This window comes from Neolamprologus multifasciatus, chromosome 4, assembly GCF_963576455.1.
Source record: "Neolamprologus multifasciatus chromosome 4, fNeoMul1.2, whole genome shotgun sequence".
Lineage (NCBI taxonomy): Eukaryota > Metazoa > Chordata > Actinopteri > Cichliformes > Cichlidae > Neolamprologus > Neolamprologus multifasciatus.
The window spans coordinates 25,390,876-25,416,748 of NC_140442.1; the positions used below are offsets into that span (position 1 = coordinate 25,390,876).

The 25,873-nt window shown below is 41.6% G+C and overlaps 1 protein-coding gene across 4 annotated transcripts in view; it reads right to left on the minus strand.

Annotated features, from left to right (window-relative positions):
- LOC146520609 (microtubule-associated serine/threonine-protein kinase 1-like) overlaps positions 1-19,047 on the minus strand; it is a 50,669-nt gene extending 31,622 nt beyond the window's left edge. The window contains exons 1-2 of one of the 4 annotated variants that reach the window (XM_085155711.1): positions 18,007-19,047; positions 9,726-9,754 (exon numbers count right to left, since the gene is read on the minus strand). In XM_085155711.1, coding sequence (XP_085011837.1) covers positions 9,726-9,754; positions 18,007-18,045 — 68 coding nt within the window. In that variant the 5' untranslated portion in view covers positions 18,046-19,047. Of the gene's footprint in view, positions 1-6,421; positions 9,758-18,006 lie in introns of all 4 variants that reach the window. The other 3 variants (XM_085155712.1, XM_085155710.1, XM_085155713.1) reach the window with 3 other exon arrangements.
- Between the last annotated feature and the right edge of the window lie 6,826 nt (positions 19,048-25,873).

The window sequence follows — 25,873 nt, forward strand, 5'->3', positions numbered from 1 at the left end:
CAAGAAAGGAGATGCACAGAGCGAGAGAGAGAGAGATGGAGGGGCTAGCTGGAACAAGCATGACATTAAAGTAAAATAAGGGAAAGGGAACGCCTCAGGAAACGAGTTGACTGCAAATTCAATAGAAGAAAAACAAGAGTTAGATGCAGGGAGGGTTGAAAGGCCTCACAGGGGTGCTCATTACCCACACACATGGTAGATATGACCCAGTTTTTTTAAACCATTTTACACACACACACACATACACAGTCTACATATATTCGTAGCATGAACAGAGCACGTGAGGAACATTGTGAGCAGATCATACAGAATAGACTGTGACAAAACCAAACAAACAAACACTCTCTATATCCACTCCCACCGCTGCTTCATATTGATGAAACCACACCATTCGTATGAGATTCTACAAATGTTAAATAGAAGCAGATCTGAGGCGCTAGTGAAGAAGAAGACAGTCCAGAAAAGTCAGGATTTAAGTGGTAGAGGAATGTATTGCTGATGAAGCGCTAGGGAGAGCTAACCTTTAGAGCATTAGGAGGTAATGAAGGGATGATTCAGAGAAAAAGAGGAAATGGGATGATGACATTTTATTTTTCTTTATGAACCATTTAATGGCTTAAGACAAATGAAGATTAAGATTTCTGTTACTAAGTTACTGAGGTTGTAGCTTTATAACTCTAGAGGGAATGTGGTGGAGAGGAGCGAGTCATGGTCACATGATGGGTTGTTGCTACGCAGCCTGCAGCAGAGATATATAAGATAAGACCAAGTCGGGACCACAGAGAGGAAGAAGAAAAGGGGGAAAAAAGCCACTGAAGTTCACTGCTTTATGGTGAAGGGAGGGAGAGTGAAATAAGAGTCTGGGCAAACAAAGAGTAAGCTGTAAAAGGAAATTAAGCAATAGGGACTTAGTAATAAAAGTGGCCTTCCTAAAATGGTTGGAATGAAAATGATGAAACAGAAAGAGCTTTAACCTTTTTTTTCCGCAGCACTATGAGGTGGGGGATAACTCAGGGAAGAGAACCACAACCTCACCACAAAAATATAAAGTAAATGTAAAAAATGAATAAAAATGTCATACATACAACCAAACCATATGTAACCGGTGTGTTTCTGCATTGTGTCTGACAAAGAAAGGTAAAAGAAAGAAAGACCTCCAAGTAAATAACTCGCTCACTCCAGCCCCTCTCCCACAGGGGAATTGTAGAAAAGGGCTGCATTTATTTTTACATTAAACATAAAGTACAAACTTACATGGAACATATTTGACATAAGATTTTAAAAAAACTCAGACATACCTGACAAAGAAAGGTAAAAGAAAGAAATACCTCCAAGTAAATAATTTGCTCGCTCCAGCTCCTATGACCAAAGACAAACAGTGGGGGAGAGGATTAGCTCAACCCACCACAACTCCCAAGCTAGCCAGAATTATATATTCATGCTAGCATTAATGGCGCCTAAAACACATTTGTGGCACACACATACTACACATTTCTAACATCTAACAAAAACAGGCACAATGATGACAATAATTGAACTAAAGACACACAATCAGAAATATCAGGGTGGCTAAATATACATTATATGTGTGTTGTACAGTGTCTGGAAAGAAATGACACCAACCTCTTCCAGAGGGGAATTGTAGAAAAGGGGAGAGGCCAAAAGGGTACACTGTATTTATAGGGTTGCACCAAAGAAGAAGAAGAACAATGAGGAGGGGCTCCAACTGATAAAGAACATAACTACAGGCTTGAAGGTCCTAAAAGTCAGGTATAAACTGGAAAATAAAATTTGTGGTCTAGAACACATTTTGTGTAATTATAACAATATGTAATTTATGGCCGGGTTACACATACAAGCAAATATAAAATGATTACAACATCTGGGAGGTGATCCTCTCTATTGAAATACAAAATCTCACTGAGTAACTCTTAAAGCTTCTTCGTCTGGCTGCTGCTAGCAAATGATTCGTGATAAATGACTCGGCTGAATTTGTGCCAAAGGAGGGTGAAACAGCAGGTTTTTGGTCTTCAAAGCTAATCTACAGAGAGCCGCTTCACTCCCTATTAATGCTGCTCTACAGCTACAGTCCACTTCTCTCATCACTAAACAGCTAATATTTCATATATCATGTATAATATATCATCTGCTTCCAGACAAGAGAAGCCAAAAGTAGACACAAAAAGCACAAAATTCATACCAGTGCTTAACCACACAAAAATAGTTTTCTGACAGGGTAATCTATTTTCCCCATAAAACTAGCCTTCTGCTAATGCATGTCAGCCTATAAAACAAGCAGCTTGTTATGGTGACTCAAAGTGATTGTTCTCATATCGCTTATGTCAATCCTGACCGGTCCATCTTTATAGAAAGGCATTTTCTACATTTAAAGCAGCAGAAAAAACCTTAAAATCAAACTATATCTACTATTTCAATCCAACATGTCCCTCATATGTTTATAGCCTGAGTAAATAATAAAGTCTTTGACAGAAAAATCAAACACTGTAGAGGAGGGCATGCTTTAAACTGGGGCTCCCTTGTGTCTGACTTACTGCTACTATGTGAGCGTGCATTTACAGCCACCCTTGCATGTAATGTCTGTTTAAAGAAAATGAATAATGGAAACAGTCAAAACACTTAACTCAAGGCTTCAAACTTCACTAACCAAGCTACGAAACAGGAAACTGAGATTGTGAATCCTCCCCTATTTAGACAGTGACTGAGATCCTGCCTGTGTTAGAGCAGATACACATACAGTTAAATCCAGTCCTTATAATTTATGTTCTTTTGTTAATTGCTATGGAAAAGTTGTAAGACATTCTATGACTTTATATAGTTACTAAATTATGACTGGAAAACCACCATTGGGTCAAAGGGGACTCGTGGAAATCAGACAGAAGAAGGAAAATTCCCACAACAAGGAGCTAGGAAATTGGTATTAAGTTACCATTAATCGTGATTAATTTAGCTGAGTAAGCAATTAATCCTATTATCTCTGCAGTAAGATTAGGGTATGACATCAGGCTTTATTAAATACAGTAGATAGAGTGGGTTTTGTGCAGGATATGGACAGAGTGTATTGATTGTTTTCCTCCATCTAAACTGTAAGTAGGTAGGTCTGGCAGTATTGTCCATTTGGCCACATGACCAGCAGTAAAAGGCAAGGACAGACAGTAAAATGGTCATGGAGACAGCCTGGGGCAAAACACTGTCCTCACGCGGCTCCATCAAATCTCCACTCAGCTACACCAAGCATTGTGCTAAATGTCAAAAGCACTGCCTCATTGAATGCACCATGGCCAAGAGAAAAGTCAAACAGACACCATCATTCTTATTTTTGCTTTTTTTTCCATTTCCAGTTTTTCTCGGCTCTCCGGGGTCCCAAAGCTCCCTGACAGGAATTCAAAGCCCATCAGCAAGGATGAAACACTCTTATATATATATTTTTTGTTTTGTTTACTGTAACAGGTTCAAATCTTTTCTTGTCAGTCTGCAGTAGTACAGAGCAGCAGACAGGAGCAGGATCTATCAAGCAAGATTTCTGTAAGAGGAGCCCTGAGAGGGAGACAGTGGAGGAGGAAGAGGATCAAAGGCTGTAAGAGTCCCATTACTCTAACACTAAAGGAAAGAGTGCCCTTCACTGAAAGCAGGGCTTAATAGGAGATATACTTGTATGAGCTTGTAGGTATTGAACTTTGGGTTCCTCTTGGGGGTAAAAGGCATCACTTAGTAGGACGCACTCTACAGTCAGACCCAGGTGCCTCAGCCTCCCACGGACCTCCTTTGGTTTGCACATAATTGGTTAAGTGACGCGTAATGGTTTATTTAGTTACAGAGGAGACGTGTTTATGAGGAGAAGATGGGGGTATGGCCAGCAGCATGGTGGTGTGTGGAGAGGACACAATCTGTGTGTGTCTCAAAGCTGTGTAATGTGGACGCACATGCACTGGGTGTGATTATGTCTTTCTGTTTGTGAGAGCACCTGAGCCACAGCACCCGAGGTAAACATGCACAACACTCGCCAATTACTGCACATCGTCTCCACTCACTTCTCTCTGACCTCGAGCGCCTGATGCCTGTAACACTGGGTCTTGCTACACTACATATGTCAGGACAGTAATAAAAATAATTGAGACTTTTTATATGAGAATACTTCAAACCGTAGATTCTTCATCTTTGGGGGCAGGAAAAGAAATTTACAGAAACCTTGAGAGATCTGCTATGTCTGCATATGGCACTTATATTATGGTTGGACATTTCCCATGTGGGGAAGGAGTTTAGCTGTAGAGAAAGCATCCTGACTCCTGACATCCTAAAAATCATCCACTTAACCTATGTTCCCAAAACGCTGTGTCTAGCAGTCAAATGTTACGGGCATTATTACCATCACTGAGTAGAGAGAACAATACATTGTTACAATTCATGCACTGCACAAGTAAGTATACATAAGTGTACTACATAAAAATTTCCCAACAGAAGAATATAAATCGACTACCACACCACACCGCTTTACGTTACAGGGCCTTTATCATCACACAAAGAAGTCAGGTCCCCTAATGCAACCAACACATATTCTCACGTCCCCATGACATGAGAACAACACATGCACGCTTAACTTTGTTTATTATTATTTAAGATGTGTCAGAAAGTAAGCACGGGCCAAAATGTCCTCACTTTGCAAAAATGTCCCCACTTCCAAGGTCTAAAATGCAGGTCCCCACAAATACAGCCATTCAAGTACACATATACACACATGAATAAAGAAAAACCAAAATTTCAATCTGAAGAAACAGTTTTTTCCTTACTTAACATGCCCCATGTACGACCAGAATAAGTGCATGACAGGGAGATGAAAAAGAAATAAAGAGCGAGTGAGAGAGGACAATCAAAGCTAGTATGAATCTCTAACGCGCTCACGTAACCTTAGTGAGCTGGTCCCTAATGGACGAGCAGACACAGATATCACCCCAGGGCCCTGCATGCTATCTCAGTCTCTCCCCCTTTCACCTCTTGCACAACCTCTTTCTTTTTCAACCTCCATTGCTTTCCTTGTCTTAATCACCCAATGCCTTTCTTCCATCTTTGCTGACTGGGATTTTCTTTCCGTATCTCGTTGCCTTAGTTCCTCAGAAATATGTATTTAAGGGAAGTGTTTAAAAGTGTCTTGTTCCGATCATTCTTCATTAACTAAATCCACGCGCTAGGCTTCAGTATCACTGCAGGAGTGTGGCAGATACTAAAATGGCGAGACTTTGGCATATTCCCATCTGTCTGCCTGTGCGTCTGGGCTCAGGTGGGCCATAGCAAGAGTCTATTCTCTTCTGTAATAGAAGCTATTTTAATCCCTGATCAGGAATGGAGAATAAAGTCACTAAGCGAGTCAGTATGACCTCCACTGCTGCTGTTACTAAAGAGAAAACCCCAAATGCCCAAATGTCACCTCACTTTGTCAGGTTGTTGACAATGGAGTGATTAAAAGTATCTATTAAGCATGAGTCGTATTATGGCTTGGACTATTAATTCAGAAAATGTGATAATGACATTATTCTTTATAGTTGCACTTTTCAGCTGCTGTGTTTCACAATATAATTGCAACTGAAATGAAAGTAAAACTGCCTGACAGGAAGTCAATATCTTACAAAGAACACTTTCCCCAAATAACCAAACCAGTCATCCAAGTCCAGAGAAATACCTCAGCATCGGTGAATCACAGTCTATAAAAATCCATTTTAAACGTGGGGTTCTGCTTGACTCATTTTTGGCTCATATAATTATTGACTGATTACTTCAAATGTGAATCAGTCTACTTGCTGTGCTTCTAGAAATGTCACTGTGATGAGTCACTGATGCAACTTTTCAACTTATCTTTTGCCAGGGTCTAAATGTTTTAGTGAGGGCCTTATATACAATATATATGTCAAGATGTCAAGAGTCAGGATTCTTACTAACTTTTCCTTTTCAGTAGATCCGTGATGCTTTGGCCATCCCCAACAAGAAGACAGATGCATTATTATTTTTTAATAATAATATTTCACTACTAGCTTTTCCTCAAAAATGCACAGATAAAAAAGGGAACGCATGTGTCAGGTCTCTGCTGAAGCAGCTGGATCGTTTTAGATGGTTCAGCATTAAATTAATTGTACTGATTATCACTTTAACAGCAAACCATAAAAGCATCTCATGCAACTTTTAATTTTTACATTGCCTCTAATGGCAACAGTTTATAAACTGAACTCCATGCAGGCTACCTTCAGTAAGAGCAGTTTTTAAATCAGAGTAGAGGTTATCTGTATACTGCAGAAACTGTAGGAAAGAAGAAAAAGGACACAGGATCAGGAGATTAAATGGATAGCCGGTCCTACCACACCCTACATCACAGAAACTGAATCGTCTCTGCTCTGTCTCGAGCCTCTCGAAGTACCTTTTAGTGCGTCGGAACATATTGCTTGTATTTCGGTGTAGTTGAAAGCTGGGCGATGAGAAGTCAGAAAGCAGTAGGTCCCTGGCAAAATGCTATTGCAATGCAACGCATACTGTGGCTCCCACAACCTTTAGAGGTGCGCTGGTGTCTGTGTGTCTGGGCAAGTGTGCAAGAGAACCAAAGGAGAGAGAGAGGGAGAGAGAGAGGGAGCACAGCACAGAGGGAGGGATGCAGGGAGGAAGGGTGGGTCTCTCTTTTAGAAAGGAACAACAAAAGGCGGCAGGGAATTATGGGTCATTTTCTCAAGGCTGAGGTGCCATAGTACACAATGTGGTTTTATGAGTTACTTGTGCTTCTGTTTTGTGTTTTCCTCTGAAGTCGATGCCAAATTAAAAGCTTTTACTGCAGGCGGTTTATACCACGAATGAAGGAAGGAGAGTACAGCCAGGTTAATTTATCTCAGCAGTGACTAAAGAAATGACCAAAGGACAAGGACGTGTGGACAGTTACATAAGTTAAAAAACTATTTGAATGGCATCAAAAAGCGGAGCTAATGTTGATGTAATATGCCAGACGTGCATACACACAAACTATCAATGGCTGTGTTTACCCATGAATGGCTGCAGTAGGCAGATTGAATTTGAAGCCAACTCCAGTGAGCTCATCTATAATACATAGTGGGTTGGTGGTGTCCTGCAGAGGCAAATGGGATGTGATGCAGAGGAGACAGTGACAGACTGAATTCAGATGGTAAAATAAGGGAGAGGAAAAGATGAGATGGTTGAAGAAAATGGTCTGGAAACAGAGTCGGGAACAGGATACCTGCCATCATTTCATGTGTGATTACCCATGGTGACTTGGGATGGCTTGAGTGTAGATGGGAGTGGGCACAAGAGACTGTTGACAGGTCAGTGCGACAATACATAAAAGATGATGTAACCACGGTGATAGCACCCACTGGTTTGTGGTTTCTTGTTTTAAAGCTTTATAGTTTTCTATTTCCCTTTGTTTTGTTTTTTAGTTAAAGCTAGCCTGCTAACTCATCAGCTAGTACAAACTTTAGTAAGACACACACATAAAATGCACAGGTGTGCTACACAGACACAAACACCTTCTAATTATTTATGTAATGCAAAAAAATTACAAACCAGAATTTAATTCAGCAAAACCGAAACACAGACTTCTTGGACGGGCTCTTGGCAAAAATATGACCCATATCTGCAGTTTTCTATGAGCCACATATGGCCTTGACTGATGGTGTTGACTCAGCTTGAGTCTGGCTGCCGCAACTCAGCTGCCAGCTTACAATACGAGGGACACATGTCAAGTATGTTGTGACATTTGGGCCAAATCTGCCCCACCCAGAACCTGCCTTGCTGTGTGTCCAGCATGACTCATGACTTTCTGGCTTGCCCACGTAAACATTCACCACAGGCCCTAATATGTCTGCTACTGGGAAAGCAAGCTATGTTATCTATCAGACACTTAAATTAATCAAAAATACACCAAAAAGCACCAACAGCACAAATACAGTTGGATGGTCCAGTGACTGATCGTGTTGTGTTTTGTGCTCTTGGTGTTTCTCTGTCTAGGTATGCTTTTACTGTATTGGCAGTGTGTGTTTGGGATCACCGTCACACTGAAAGATGAAGCTGTTGCCAATCAGACACTAATGGTACTGCATGTTTATTATTTTTCATCACTTTTCTGCATTCAAAATTTCATCAGTTTTGAGAAGATCTTCCAACACAACTTACTGAAATGCAGCCCCAAACCATGATGGAGCCTCCATCATCCTGACTTCCTCTGTATATACTGACAATGATTTTAACCAAATGTGGATTCATCACTCCATCAGACCAGCTGTCACTGATTTTCCATCCAGTTGTTGTGTAATTTGCCAAATCTAAGCCCTTTCTTCCTATTTTCCTTTCTTAAAAATGGCTTTTGACAGCCATTCTACCTTTCTACTAAGATCATTTCTGATAATGCTTCATTGAACAGTAGATGGATCAACTGAAGTATCTCTCCAGTCCTGTGCCAGATTTGTTCCTATTTCTTAAGGACATGACTTTCAGACGCTATTCATTTAGGGGGTTTTTTGTCCTGTCACTTCTTTTCCCCTCTATTTGTCCAGTTTCCTCAGATTTTTTAAGGACACACTGCATCCCATGCTGGGATATGGAAAGGTCTTGGCTATTAGCATTTTGGGAACCAGCTTGCTGGTGCAGAAATACTATTTTATGCCTGCAGAGCTGTGTTATCTTCAGCATATTTTATATATTCAACTAAGAAAGAAATGGAAACAAATTATGTGCTTTTGTGACAAATTGTGACGAAATGGCTTTAAAATAGATTATCTGCTAAATTGTCTGTGATGTTTATTAGTAACTTAACAAACTTCTTCTAAAATCTCCTTAAAATGGTCAGATACAAGAACTGGACTGACAGTGAGTGAAAAAGCAGGCAATGAATCAAGAAAAACTTTGAACCTTCAGAAAGTGTGGAGACTACTCCACACTTCACACAAGGAAAGGGTAGTCTGGACCTGTCCGGAAAAAAAATCATCAGCACAATGCTTAAACTTGTATTAACTATTTTTTTTTTTTTATGTTTCTGTCACATAACAACTTTGAGCTGCTCCCTTCTCACAGGGGTTTGCCACAGCAGGTAGCCCTGCATATTTGATTTGCCAGACTTTTACATCGGATACCCTTCCTGACGCAAGCCCAAAAGTAATTGGTGTCTCCAGTGACCGTTTTCTCAAACAGGTCACTCGTCACTGGTAAACCACCCTTGATTGAAAATCTTTGGGTCTTTAACTGTAGTCCATTAAACAGTATAATATTTCAACCAAATACTTAATAAATGTGCCTACTTTATGCACATAGCAAAAAATTTGACAATTTGGAACAAGTTGGACAATGCGGCATGCCTTTCAGCACCATGGACAGTGCCGGGAGCTCCCAACTGGCCTAATAAGGCTTCCCCACACTCCAGCATTACTTCAGGAGACCTCATCCTCCTCTTTCACACAAGGAATCCACACTCCACACCCTGAGCACTACTGAAGCATCCTCATAGCTTTCAGACAGAATGTGAAAAGCATGCTTGTGATCCCAGAGAGCTTCCCAGCCTCATGTACGCTCGGGAAGAGAGGCTTTGATAAACAAGATGTACCGCAGCTTGGTATGATTGTTTTTTTGTCCACGGAGAACATTGTGCTTTCCCCAGAGAGTGGATGGGTGGTAGAGAGAGAGGGATAGAGAGAAGAAAGGAAGGGATAAACAAAGGTAACACTCACCTGCTGTTTTTGCGAGGCAGTGGCAAATCCTTCTGGTAGAAACACAAAGAAAAGGACAAAAAGAGAGATCAGGTACAGAAAATAGAAACATACTCTTTCTTATGAGATATTACAAAATTTGGGGAGAGCATAAATAAAACATCACATGAGCACAGTACCAGGCGCACCTTTTGAGCGTGTTCAGAAACATGGCTTGTTATTGTGGAAGGGGTTCACATCAGTTTCTATATCCTGAGTATAATAAAGCTCTGGTCCTGGAGAGGTTCGATAACAATTAGTTCATCACCTTATCCCGATTCATTTCATTTTGTGTGTGCATGTTTCACAGTTAATTTTTGCCTGTGTTTTTGAACTACTTCTGCTATTTTCTGAAACTATGGCAACTACTCCATCCCACCCTCCACCTCCCAGGTCCAGATGGACAGGAACACTGGGCTGAGACAGCAGCACACACTCACTGCACCACACAAAAAAAACCCAGCATGAGCATAAGCAGGTCTCACACCAGCACAGCCTGGCTCTTTACAAACCCTTCACACGAAACTAGAGGAGGACAGAGAGGAGACGGAGAGTTTAAACAAGCGGCAGAGAGGTGGGTGAGAGGTGGATGGTACCGTGGGGAAACATGCTTTTATGCTTGCAACCTTATCTTGGAGTCTTCTGGCCTTCAGCTCTGTGTGTCTTTGTGTGCGTCATACAAGATATGGTGCTTGAGAGTCAGATATGAGATACTACTCAGTGTTTGGAAATGGATGCAATTAATGCATTAGCAGCTTCACACATGCTCCTGTCACACACAGGGTAAAGTTGTTAAGGTGCTGTTAGCATCAAATTGACCACCTGCTGACCACAGCCAATGTAATTATTGAGTTCACCTTCAAATAAAGGTTGAACGAATGGATGGGGATGTGCAGACCTGCTCCTACTGATACTGATATATGCCAGAACGCATTTTTACATTGCTGCCGCCTGAGAGCCCCAGCCACTATTCACAAGGTTAAGCCTATGACACAGATGATAATTGTCAAGCCAAATGGAAAACTCTTAGTTAAACAGAGAACACTAAACTGGTCCTCTCCTCATCTCAGGATCAGACGCACGACGCAGGCTGCACGGCTGTTCGACAGAATGTCCCGAGGGTTTACACGTTAACAAATCCGACTAAATATTCAGCTCATTGATCCCTTTTTCACTTTGTCCTTCATTGATCGGGCTAATTGACCCTGAGTTGTCAGATGAAAAGAGAGATGACTTACAAGAGCAAAAGGCATGAAGAACATCTGCGATGTGGGGGGTTACCTATACAGAGAAGCCCTAACTACACTTGACATCTAATGTTGCTGCAGAGTAGCAATTTAATCCAGAGGAAATGACCACATAAATACTCTTTACAAGCTGCAAGGTGCTGTATTTTAGTGACAGTGAAGCTGAGTCCAGGGTCCACCAGTGTAATACCTTTTCCCTGGAGATTCAAAGTGGCAACGTAGATGCTAATCTCACTATTTAGGTCTGCTTTTTTATTCTAAGGTAAAATATCACCTTGAATTTTTGTGAAAATTTTCTGGATGGATTTGAATGACTTGGTGAGCCCTCATCAATTCTAATCACTTGTCTTTCATATAGTAACAGCATCAGGTCAAAATTTAAACTGAGCAGAATTTAGCATGCTAATGCGCTAAACTAAAACAATTAAGGCTTTGTCCATACTGGAAGGGAATAAAACAGATGGACATTAATGAACGTTCTGCAACTTCACACCCCAGCAGCATGAAGCACGTGAGGCATGAAATGAACTTTTCTTAGCTACCTGGTGAAGTGACTACCAATATGCTGAATAATACTGTTGACTGACATATGGCTGATAGTAAATACATTACAGGGTGCCTAGGCAACCAGAATCTATAATGCCTGCAAAAGATTGTTTGGTAGCTTCACTTTGTGTGACAAGCGGGTCGCTTCCAGTTTAGATGCAGCTTAACATATTAAACGTTTCACTTGCTAAACCATCCTCCATTGCCTGTTAGCATTATCACTGTTAGCATGTTAAGGGGTGTCGACACAGGGGGAGAACAGTATTGATATAGTGAGCAGGGCGCCTGGATGTCAATGGAATTCAGTGACTTGTAGTGACAACTATCCTATAGTAAAGAAATAACCTATAGTAACAGTAAGTGGGTACTAAGGTCAAAATATTTCAACTTTCAGGTGAGTAATTCAAACAACTACAATGGGAGTAATGAAAACCATTATTTAAAATATCTTCATCTCCAAAATTATATATTAGCCAAGCCGTCTAAAACTTTCCTCTCCAGCTACCTTAGAAGATTTGACCTTAAAGTTTTTTACATCTTACAGGGAAGGGGTCCCTTTATACGATTTATTTGTAAGTAACTGCAAAGAATCATCTGATATTATACTGCATGCATGGAAGGCAGATTTGAAAGATGATATACCTGATGAAAAATGGTTACAAGCATGCTTTAGTTCAGTCCCAAAGGGTGATCGTATATTCTAAATTACTACATTATGAATGACTCAAATAGGCAAACAGACAAATAGACATGTTAGCTTAGTGTGCTAACTGAGCCAAATTTGCAGAGCTGGTGATGGCATGCCTAAGAGCAGAATAGCCCGTAATCTCTTGATTTTCACTTAAGATAAATCATCGAATCACAGTTTCTCGAAGTGACATCTTGAAATGTCAGTCCAAGACCCCAAAACAATCAGGTAACAATGATCTAGGTAGCAGCTGTGACTGACTAGGCCAGATCAGACCACCATCTTGCAGAAAATATAAATCCTCAAACAGGACGAGATGTAACATGCACAGGCTAAGAGTTTTATTTTCAAAATGTTTCAAAAAAAACAAGTGCTCAGAATAGCTGAGAACGAATTAATTAACGAACCATTCAACCACGTATGACCTCAGTGTTCTCAGTGACATTCACTGCAGCAAATCACCAAAATGTTGCAAATTAGCTTGAACTATTTATGGATAGTAGGGACGTCTGCTAAAGAAGCAGAAATAGTTTAGCAGCAACAAGAATAAAGTCCAAATGTAACAGTGGAACAGAGAGGACTGCACCTCTTTTGTTCAGGCATGCCTAGACAAAAAGAACCAGCTGGCACACTAAACAAAGTACAGCCATCTATTCATGTCTGAGAGAAAAAAACTGGCACCATGAATATCTTTCGCTGCTTTTCAGAATTATACCTGGGAGTCCAAACTGTGGAGTGAATCTGCAGGTCTGTAGATGATAATTATTCAATCTTGGAATGAAACGGCCTTTATTAACCTCAGAAAATCCAATCAAATAGTTCTTTGTCACCTTCACTTACATTCAGTAATTCTTAGGCATTGCTGTCACATTGTATCTACCTGAATTCCCTTCTTAATCCTCAATTCCATTTGAATCTGTTAAAAGGTCACAAAGTGATGAATTGACTTCCTAATTCCAGTCTCTGCTTCATCAGTGACCAGTGTGCCAGAACACAAGCGCACCACTATGCTCCGAAATCGTCCTGTGACTCCTAACTGCAGCATTTCCAAAAGATAATATGTTGTTAAGGAAACATGATCCTCACTCCGATCTGAAGCCTGTGCCTTAATTCTCCTGTGGCATAATTAGTTTGATGCAAGGCTTACTGCTCATTGCATGGTTGCGTTTTCTACGTCAGAGGCTGATTTAAAAGCCACCGTCCGAGGCTGATGTTCAAACTAAACACTCCCCGAGTCCCGCTAATGAAGTCTGGCGGTGGTGAGCGGTGACTGACAACAGATGGGAGGCTCTGTCACAAACATGTCATGCTCACCAATCACAGATTAGAAAGCTACACAAACCCGTGCTGTATTTGCTGGCTTCTCAAACAGGAGCGACTACACTGTTATTATCCAGGTTTGGGTGCGTCCTCTAGGGAATGAAAGGGAAGTTTGAGCTTATGAATGACTGTCTGATCCTCTTTAGTCCCAGGATGTCACACAGCTGACAAGACAGTATGGGAGTGTGTTTCAGGACTTTGTATCTATGAATATTTCGATGCTTTCGCTGCAGGGCAATTGTGTCACTGTCTTGTAATAACTGTGGTTTATGCACAATCATTTTGCATTTAGATTAATGCTGGGCTGTTTAATATCTAACCTGCAGATAACCTGCATTCACAGTCCAGGCCTGTTTTATTGTTGTTTTTTAAATTTCTCTGTGTTTTTCACAGCTCAGGGCTAAAATGTGCAGGGATGTTCAAATTTATGTTCTTTTTTAAATTATGTTGGATGCTGCTGTTTCATTAAGCTACAGCCAGTCAGGGGCGAGCATCCTGATGCAGGCAGTAAACAACAAAGACTTGAAAGGCCAGTGAATTTTGTCTCCTGGTACACACACTGGCTGCTCATGTAACTCAGCCATAAAATATGCCTTTGCTGTAGTGTCCTTCAAGTCATATTGGCTGCACTACAATTTTTTTTAAAGGCCTCAGTGATAATGAAATGGCATTAGTTGAGCCGCATGCCTGTAAAGCACATTGCTGCTCGGTGGGGATGCGCCAGCAAGTTCAATCATTTTGTAGACACTGCAAAGAAAAATGGTGGTGAGCCGGCCAGGGGAAGAACAACAGGGATCAATCAAAGGATGTCATGCTGCTAGGAGACAGTGCCCGGACCTGCCATTGTCTACAGCAGTGTCTGACTCACAGATATGAGGCTGACAAAAAGGCAGAGCGGCTGAGGACGAGGCATGCCAAGCATAAGAAAAGATGGTCTGGTGATTTGTGAAAAAAACAAGACTGAATAAAAAATGACATGTAAAAAAAAAAGATGTTAAATATATTGTTTGTTTGTTTTTTTTACATTAGGGTTATATGATAGTGTAAGAAGCTGGTCTAAGAAAAACGTATTGTAGGGCTGTAACATTGTGATATATATAAAGGAGAAGTAGAAGAAACTGCTTTTGGTTACTCCCCTTGTCAGATGGGGTCACCACAGAGAGTAGCTCAACATGTTTGATTTGGCAGTTTTACACCGGATGCCCTTTCTGACACAACCCCAAAGGGGATTTGTAGATCTGGCTGGAATTGAACCATCAACCTTTCACTTGCCAACTGAATGTGTTAACCACTTCAGGGGATGGTCTGAGTATTTCAAAACCTGCTGATCTACTGGGATTTTCCCACACAACCATCTGTAGGGTTTATAGGGGATGGTCTGAGAAAGAGAAAATATCTAGTTAGCAGCAGTTTTCTCGTTGATGTCAGAGGTCAGAGGAGAATGGACGGATTACTTCAAGCTGATAGGAAGACAATAGTATCACAAATTGTGATTCAGTAGAACCAAGGTATGTAGGCAAGCCTTGAAGCGAATGAGCAAGAGCAGCAGCAAAAACCACACTGAGTGCCGCTCCTGTCAGCTTCAAACAGGAAACTGAGGCCACAGTTTGGGCTCACCAAAAACGGCACAATAGAACACTTAGTACCAGCTAAGCACTTTTTAATTACCACAGTCTAGTTGCTGACCTTTATGACCACAGTGTGATCGTCTTCTAATAGGTGCTTCTAACAGGAGAACACACCATGTCACAAAACTCAAATCATCTTATTCTGGTTTCTTGAACATGGCAACGTTGGTACAATGGCAGCCTAGCTTCTCCTTAATGATTGCTAAAGTATCGTTTGATCAAGTCATGCAACACAGATATTTTACACAGGAAACAGCTGCAAAGGAGGAGTGAGAAAACCAGTTAAACCAGTTCAAAATCATCAAAATATTCATTTCAGTTAAGCCGTGAGTACTGCAAAACGTTGTTCTGTACTGTAGTTGTGGAATGATTATAGTTACTATTCCTTCAAACAAACAAACCAAAAAATGTGGAAATTACAAATTTCAGTTTGTTTTGTAGCTATTTCACACATCTCTGATGAACCAGGCTTTTTTTGACATATCTTCTGCATGTTTGCCAGCAACCCTATTGGAGGTTGTAGTGTCAGAGTGGAGCCAGCATAACGAGGAGCAAAGATCGTGGGTTTTTTACATGTTTGCCGTGTTGAAGCGATGCATCACGGGTGTGACCCCTGACTGCAACTGCAGGGGAGTGGGGCGTATCACCATATGGTGCTGAGAGAACGATTGTGTGTGTCTGTGTGTGAAAGAAGGAGCGAGTGACGGCTGGGATGATGAGACCCAGGGGACTGACAAAGCCGCTGATTAGGACATACAGAGCCAATCACATGTCAACGCACAATTTCAGAAACACACACACAGTCGTAAAGACAACACATTAGAGAATAAAACTCATGCAAACAGCCCAAATGTGCATATTAAACTAGAAGTCTACGTTCTCCCTCCCTCTACCACACTACCCTCCCTCACATATACAAACACTAAATCAATCAGCTGGCCTGCCTCCATCTATAAAATGCCAGGGACTTTGCGAGTGTGACACTATGATGATTAATTCCCTTACAGCTCGTGTCATACATCACAGCAGCAGAGCAGTGAGCTGAGCAGTGGGGATGATGAGACATGAAACCATCGGGACACCTCACCACTAATCCTCCCCTCATTCCCTTATACCCACTCCCTTTCTTTTTCTTTTTCACAGAGTCGAGGGTCAATTTGGCTTCAAGCAGCTCAGAGCGCTTGCTTACAATCCTTCGTCTCGGTAAACGAAACTGGCAGAATATGAACCGAATGAATGAGAGAAATGAAATGCACAGACTGCATAATCACACTAGCGTGCACAGAAGCCCCACAGGAGGCTGGCTGCAGTCTGCCCGGCCTGTAGGCTTATCTCTCCACAGTTCACTTGACTGAATCACACAAAGATTGCAGGGTGTGTGTGTGTGGGGGGGGGGGGGGTATGACCTGTGGTTAAGCAGGCTGCTTCATAATGGATGAACGCAGTCATTTGAGCACAGCAGATCAGTATGCATGAGTGGCCATTCATTACAACATCTCATTAAAGACACTTTTAAAAAGTACATGAATGTGATCCTGATGTGAGCTTCACGGGAGGATGTTAACTGACTATGACAGAAAAGCTACTATTAAAATGTGACACGTATGTGACACAAATGATGAAAAATATATATGTTTGAGTGTAGTGGAGCTACTATGTTCGACACCAGAGGCACGCCGCGAGTCTCCAACAGGACAGATAGAGAAAGAACTGATTTTTGTTGTAAACTTTATGAAGGTTTATCTTAAAGAACTACAGTAATGAGAACTAGAACAATAAAAGGATAATTAAATCAGCTGACTGACAGGAAGTGAAAGGCAACTATTACACAATGTAACACAGTTTAACACAGTTTTTGTTCTTCTGATTGCCTTAAAATGCAAAGTTTAAAAAGAATATTATTTCCACAACCTTCGATGAATAAAAAATCAGAGGTTGAGGAACAAGATTTTTGTTACAGTGTTGCTCATTTTGTTAACATAATCGCCCAACACAGAGAAGATTCTCAGTTTGGGACTAGTAGGAGACACAAATCCAGCCTCAAGGCATTACAAGCCAGTGCACTCTTAGTGCTGGTCCCAAGCCGGGATAAATGGGTAAGTTACATCAGGAAGGGCATCCAGAGTAAAATCTGTGCCAGATCAAACATGTGGATCCATCCACTGTGGAAGGGCCTACCAACAACATGTTTTTTTTTCATTCATTGTCTCTGCTAGAGTAGCTGTGCATGATTCACAATTCAAAATAAACATCAGTTCCTTGTACCCCTCAGTTCATCCTCTGTCTGAAACAAGCTGCAGGAGAACGTTTAAACAGCAAGAGGGTGGGGCTTCTCCAATCCCAGCATGCCCATATTAGGGATGTCCCCATTCTTTGATATCATACAGAGCCAGGAGCAGAAAAAACTGTCTGTAAGCCAGCATTTAGAGCACTCTGAAGCTCGATCGTTTGGCTCACACAGATTACTTTCAGCCAAGGCTGACTTCATTGATTGAAACTTTAACCATGTTTAATATAAGGCCCACCAATAATAAGTTAAAGTGCAACAATTCATCTATAATGGCTAAAGAAAACCCCAACAACTTTATTTACAGGTTAATGATGAGTGCTGGGTTTGTGAAACACATGTGTTCACTTTTCACTTTTAGTGATAAACATTTGCAGTGTCTGCTGGAAAAGTATAGCTACTGAATTCGGCTTCAGTGACAGAGTCTGACCAAAAAGTAAAAATAAAGTCGACTGTCTGAACGTAGTAATCATGTATGACTGTGTTTCTACAACTGGAAGAGGATTGATTTAACACAAAAATCGGATCCCAGCCCAGACCAGCTCACCTGCAGCCTCCGCCGCCGTATTATCCCCGAGTCATCCATGGTGCAGTGACGAGCCGTGTGGCTCTCGGTCGGGATTCCCCTTCACTAAAACAATTCTGTCACCTTACACTAATCTGGGTTGTGACCCAGTGAGGATGCTACTTCCACTTCACGCCCGAACTGCACAACACCAACACAACAACAGCAGCAGCAACAGGGTTCCTGGGTGTCCGGTGTCACGTCGAAGAAGCCCACGAAAACGTGCCAAGAGGTCCCATTGTTTTTATTTAAAAAATGCCCCTTAAAATCAGCGACCGTTATTCTCTACGCTGCACTTGTGATCGGCGTCCTCTGTCTCCTCGGCTGAGTATCACGCCGCTCTCTCCGCGGCTCCTTCTAGGAGCATCCTTGACATTTCCCCAGTGGTCCGTGCGCTTTGATGCTGCCCAGCTGAGCAACTCGAAGGCCCGGAGAACTCAACGTCCATGTGCGATCAGCCGATTCAAACACTAAAGTACTTCGGTCACTTCACGACAATCTCCACGAAGAAAACGTGAGCTCGTCTCCACGTGTGGCCACAAAGGACAGCGCGTTCAAGGCTCGGCGAGGGGGGAAAACAAACACTCGATTATTTTACACATAACTGCACGGTGGTACGGACGAGCGTCGTGCCCCAGCCCCTCGGTCAGGGTGTCACTGCCGCTTATTCGCAGCGGAGGAGCCTGTCCGGTTCGGTCAACATCACCTCGTGTCTGAGAGCGCGCGCACGTCCCCTCCAAAAAAACAAAACACACACATTAAGTAAAACTCTTGTTCGTCTCTTTCACCCACCCGTCGTTCCTCCACCCTCTCTCTTCTCGGGTGAAGCGGTTACTTATGGCACCGCAGCAACGCGATATTTGTAGCCCCTTCTTGGGATTCCCTTTCGCCCCTCCTCCTCCTACGCGCGACAGAGACGCTCTTCTCTCCGGGATGAATGGAGGAATATCCAAACACTCTTCCACAGAATCCAGCCCAGCAGGCTACAACCACACACAGGCTGTAGTGGTGCCCTAATTGCTGTTTTGATTTAATTTCCTGAAAGACAGTTTTAGATTGGAGCTGGCACATTTTCACCTGATGTGTGAAGAGGCCTGTTAGAGCCTAAATCAGCACCACAGACAGCGACACGGGATTAAAGTTTTTCTCTTTTGCTTTGGCACATTCATTTCTCATGTGAGAGCATTTTTAAAAGTTTGTTTCTTTGTTTGTTAAGATATTTAACGCTTACCTATGAATAAGTGAAGCATAAAAAGAGGCGAACCAGTTGTGTCGACACATAACAGACAACTTAGCAAAGAATCAGTTTTAAACGTTATCTCAAGGCACTTTGTTACAAGTAGTCTGTTTGAAAAAAAACCCCACATATTCTGCTCAAATTCCTTTAGTTGAATCTATTTTTTAAAAACATCTTAAAGATGGCACAGTTTGGCAGATAAAGTTTAGTATTTTTGTACCAACAAGGTGATTCCCAAAGAGCCTTCAGCAGGTTTGCAGTGTGTCCTTAAAAAAATCCAGCAAAAACCTAACACATTGGTTGGTCCATATTCACGGAAGCTTCAACTTCAAATGGTCTCAGTGGAAGGGTGGCCAAGAAACTAATCTTAAAGGAGTGAAACAGGGAGAGAAGGCAGCCAACATCCCAATGTCCTCCAAAAACTGTGGAGAAATATTCCTGAAGACTACTTGTCAAGAAAGAGTTCAGAGATCAGGCTATGTTGATGTGTAAAGACATGAGGCTAAAGACTTTTGCGCATTATTCTATATCACAGTGTAATCAGGGCTGGATAATTTGACATCCCGACACTTTATTTAGCCACAATTTCTGATTGATCTCAGACCTAATGCTCTGCATTGCAGCTTTAAAGAGATAGAAAAGCCATATGTCCTGCACCCATCCTCTACCTTCTCCTGAAGTTCAGTATACTCTGCTGTCTGCTCCAAACATACTTACCGCTCCTCCTCTTCCATGCGCAGGGTGTTCCTCCTGTAAAATGTTTGTCCAAGCCTCCATGTTCACTAATTGTTGTAATGGTTGCGTTCAGTTTCTATAAATGTGTTCTACAGTAGTAATAATAACACATGCGGGCAGATTTCCCAACATGACATAATCAAAACAAGCCACGAACAACTCTACATGCATGTTGTTCGCAAAGACACACACAACCAATAATTTGCATACTCTTAGGCTTTTATCGAAATGTGCAAAAATATATTAAAATACAAATGATGTCTTCTGTCTTCTGATAGTTGATCTAAAGCAATGAATATAAACTCTTAGGCATTTCCGGTTGCACCACTCTCACCTTTCATCCACGCTGTGACCCAGAAAACAGGATTATTGTGCATGGAGAATAAATGTACTGGCATCAGATATCAATAACTGCCCTGGATATGTGTCAGAATGTATATCAAAATCTGAAAAAGGCATCATTTCTGGTTAATGCTGGTGTTATGGGAAAAAAAAGATTTCCTTCCATTACCATCCTTCAGAGACAGACAGACTGGTGCCCCTTTTGGCAAAGTCATTGCGTAATGCTTTGCTGGAGATTAGGACTTTCACACAGTTTTTATGTAACATATGGTCCAAACTGCCCACACAGGCATGGCCTCATCCGTGCCAGACACAGCAGGATATCTGCTGCAAAGCATTGAAGCATCCAAACTCGGCCCACGCTGGTCCATCCAAAAGGAAATGGCCAGGAAGGCTGCGGGGATGCTGTTGACAAGAACAGTCCATCTGCAGAGAATTCATATGTGAGATTCTCAGATAAACAAACAGGTCATCTGACTTCAATATTGGCTGATTTTTTTCTATTCTCAACAGGTAAACCAATATTTTACATTAAAAACAGCATACCTGTATTTAAGGATATCCATCACTCTGGCCCAGACCTGAATACTGTAAATGGATTCATGGTTTGCAGAAGAAGAGCCTTCTTGTAGCACCAAAAAAACAAAACCAGATTGATCCCTTAGTGTTTACTTTATAACCATAATCAGCTCAAATGTGTGTCCAAATCTAGAACACAGGGTACTAGCACTGTTGCACTGTCACATCCGTAGCTGTTATACACACACACACACACATATATATGTATATGTATATATGTATCCCAGATACCCAGCATGGCCGAGCCACATGTAGCTTTCAAAGGGCCACATGTGGCTGTTACTTGACCACATTAAGTCATCGTGAGTCTTAAAGTCCAGCATTTATGTGAAAGATATGATGTAAATTGTGATATGGGCCAGCTAATGATTTCTGAGCCACGTCTGGCCTAAAGGACACTTGCCAGTACTTGTAATTGAGCTAGAAGTGCAGAAAGTTGCCCAAATCAGGTCCAAATGTGTCTGCTATCGGTCACACATAAACAGGCATAATTATGCATTGCACATTTGCTTTAGTTAGTCCTATTGACTTTGTAAAAACAGTAAAATCTTTAGCTGTCTGAAGCATTTCTGATTATTCTCTGTGGTACAGAGGTAGCACAATGCACGCGAGCACTCTTAAATGTCCTTATGTGTGTAGATCTTAGTGTAGATGTCACAAATGTCTAAGCTGTAAAATCAAACAATACATCTCTCTGCAGTATCACAATGTTTGCGAAACCTTTTCAGAGAAAAAAAAAGGCTCCTGTAAACAGGCTGTTAGATTAAATGGAGCTGTCAGGGCCGTCTGGCTGGGAGTCACAGAGCCAGATCCCCGATAAACAGGCAAAACTGTCCCAGCACTGTCAACATCTCATGCACACAAAGCCTTATTGTCCTCCCACTCCCATTCAGCTCTGTTACAGCTTTGAATGTCCCTTATGCTGCAATAAAGCCAGAGGACACATAGCAGGTAACAGAGGCCATTAGTCTCTCCTGTCGCAAAGGCCGGACTGAGCCTACAGTACTAAGAGCATGTGTAACTGTTGTTAGACATGCTTCTGTGAGTTTCATGATTCTGTCATTATGGTTGCTTTAGGACAAACTGCCGGTGCTTTGCACCCACTGAACGCAGAAAGGATGTGGCTCTCATAGCTTCTTACATAATGGTTTTATAATCCCTTTGAGCTCTGAGACAAACAGCTGCTCAGTTTTGTTTGGAACACGAGCTGACGTTGCTGTTTTGTTCATCTCCAAAGGACATCGACACTCTACCACCAGCATGTGTTGCACTCGCACTTGCCTTTAAAGCAGGATCGCGTCGATGTGAAATTACAGATCGCAAACAATCTTCGTCTCTTGCTCATTACTGGCAAAAATTGTCTTTCCTAAATTTCCATCTTATGTGTGAATTCCTGTTTCTCCCCCCGCTGTTGTGAAAAAAAACAAATATTTTTGAGCTGTTTGGATAGAACATGGTCTTTAGACTGGTAAAGCATTTTTAAGACACATTAAATTAGAAATAACAAACAAGAAAATAATTAATTCCATCCACCCATCCATCCAGGGAGCCCAGACCTCGCTCTCCCCGGCCATCTCCTCCAGCTTGTCCGGGGGAACACCGAGGCTTTCACAGGCCAGCTGAGAGACATAATCTCTCCAGTGTGTCCTGGGTTTGCCAACAGAACGACATCATCTGCGAAAAGCAGAGATGAGATTCTGAGATCCCCCAAGTGGAAGCCATCCTCCATAAAAGTTATGAAAAGAATCATGCAGGTAGAGCACCACTGAGTCGCCTAACAGCTTGCCACATACCCGATATTATATTCAGCCACTAGACGAGCCACGTTCCACTTGACCTGTCAACTGCCTTCGAAGTCCCAAAGGCCTGACAGTTCCCTTCACCTCTGGTGTCCATCATCTGGTTCAGGGGTTACCACCATCACAGGCCGCAGCTTGGTGCAGCAGCTTCAGCAGTGGAGGTGCTGAACACAGTCCATTCAGACGCAATGTCCCCATTTCCCGCATTATATTCATATACATATGCACCCTTATGTTTGAACATGTTGTTTGTTATGGACAAACTGTGGTTTGCACAGAAGTCCAGTAACAGAATACCGATGGGGTTCAGATCTGGTAAACCGTTCCTCCCAGTCACACCCCTCCAGGTCTCATATTCGTTACCCAATGAAGTCTCCCAGTAAGACAACAGACTCCCTAGTTGGAGCACCCTCAAGCACCGCACCCAGGAACTCCAAGAAGGCTGGGTACTCTAAACTGTCATTCGGCCCATAAGTGCAGATGACAGTCAGGACCCGTTCCCTGGCCAGAAGGTGCAGGGAACAAACCCTCCAATCTACTGGGAAAAAAACATACACGCTGTACAGGCTGCAAAATGAAACTATATATATAAAAATAAATAAATAATAAAAATAACTAAAAATACAGAGATAAAATAAATTAAAGTAAGATAAAATAAGACTGATGATGTTTTTTTAAAACCCTTCCCATCACAGACCAAACCAAATGCCCTCGCTTTCCCTGAAGGTGATACCAACGGAGACGCACAGCTCAGAACTCAGAAAGCATCACAGTGATTCAGTGATGTGATTTATGAGTGATGTTTCTTTTCCTGCCCCAAGGAAGTAAAAGCACACATGGTGACTGTACATCTCACACACACACACACACACACACACACACACACACACACACACACAAATAGACATTCACACGCCACACACACAAATAGACATTACAAAAACACAAAAAGGATGTGGACAGATGGGAACAGCGAGCCTTTCCATAACCTCCTCCCTCATCCAGCAGCAGCAGCATTATTCAAAAAATGAAAAACATACAGCTGCAGTTTGTCACTGCACCAGGCTCATTTCTGTCACATATTTTAGATTTGATAGATGTTTTTGGTTATTATGTTGTACTGCAGTCGGTTACACTTCAAGTAACCCATAGTGGGGTCTTTTATGACCACAGTCATATATTACTACGTATTACACAACAATCTTTCATAATCTTAGACAGGAGTTGGCCCATTGCTGGGGCAAGGATAATGGAAAGTTGTTTGGAGATGTAAGCCACTCCATTGCATTCCTCTCTCTCTCTCTCTCTCTTTTTTAATGTAACAGTCTTAGAGTTGCAAGACTTACTGCTCCAGAAGCCTGAAGGTAGATACTTTATTTCCAGACTGACAATGAAAACAGCTCAACTGACAGAGATCAGTGTCAGCAATAATCCGCATAACAGTCAGCTTAATCCTTTATGGATAGAAAAAGATAGAAAACCACAATTAATTACATTATTTATGATATAAATGTGCCAACATTTTAGAATATCTCCCATAGATAAATGGATCAGTTTAGGTATGAGTAATACAGACAGAAAAAGAAACATTAGCTACAGGATTGTTTAAAAAATGTGTGTGGATGCTTAAGCAGCTATCAGCCTGACTGACTGTTGTTATTTGTTAACTGGCCCACCCCCAGCAATTCCACAACATTAGTACACAGCAGTAATGTGAAACTCCATTATTTCATTGAGGTAACGTCCCCCTCTCACTCTGCTGTAAATCACCATCATGTCTCCTTGTGGTCAAACCAGGCAGTGCAGCCGAGCCATCTTCAACTCTGTGTTTCATGGTGCTCTGTGTGCTTGCAAAGGTTCCCTTTGGTTTATTTAATGCCAAGACATTGCAAGTAATCATACAACATGCCAAAGAAGAAAAAGAGCAAGGACTTCTACTGAATTACAAAAAAAAGTGGGGGAAGATTAGTCACACACTTATCTGTATGCTTTATTGTAGGGTCTACCTTACAATATAAAGCGCCTTGAGGCGACTGTTGTTGTGATTTGGCGCTGTATAAATAAAACTGAATGCACTGAATTGAATTGTTTAAAGCAATTTCCTGATTGCCTTTTTTAATCGATTATTTCACTTTTAGTTGTTTATTTATTTAGTTGACTGATCCTTTGGGGAAACAATTCTTATCTAGGTCAACAGGAAGTCAGAGCAAAGGTTTGGGTCTATTTTCACACTCATTCAAAAGAACACGTCACTCTGTGCATCAAATGAATTAGACTGAGCACCAGAGGCACAACTTAATCTGTAAGACGATCACAGGGTCACATTAAGGGCGCGCGCACACACACACACACACACACACACACACACACACACACAAACAACACAAACACACACACACACCTAGTTTAATAAGATCAAATTAAAGCAAAGTTGTTCGATGTTGGTGTAGATAGTTTTAAGTCATTAATTGTGTCGTGTTCCTGTTTGGAAAAGTGGAAATTCTTTGTGCCATATGTGGAACAGCTGTCACGGAGGATAAAAGTATTTATCCCATTCTGTTTTCCTCTTTTTATCTTTCCATCTTTACTTCCTCTCTCTTTATGCTCCGTGCTTTAATTACACACCCACGGACAGACGTCACCAATTAGAGGCTAGACGGTGGCAGCAGGAATTGTGGGTAATCCAACGGTCTCAGTGTCTTATTCTGAATCAGAAGGCGCTTCTCCAGCTGGCAGTCTAAAGGCTCTGCACAGCAGGACATCCCTAAACCCACATCAGCACCACATCACACGCTTGTGCTTTGGACAAACGCACTCAGTGAGAGGACAGGCCCATTCATAATCACAGCACGCAAAGAAGCAAGTTAACAAACACCTTTACTTAATTCCTAAGTAGTGCACAGACATAAATATAGGTGTCCAGAAATGTAATACCCGGATGTGTACAATGTATTTATATAGATCAATTACACCAGCAGGCAGCTTTAAAAAACTTCATGACCTACACAAACTCTTAATAATAAACTTCTATTATTAAGAGTATTCATATTTTACATATAAACATCTCCTTTAATGGCATCACTGATTTCAGTCAATCTGCTCAGTGCACTAAATGTTTATTCTTCTTTCTTTAATAGCAAAATTATATATAAGTCAA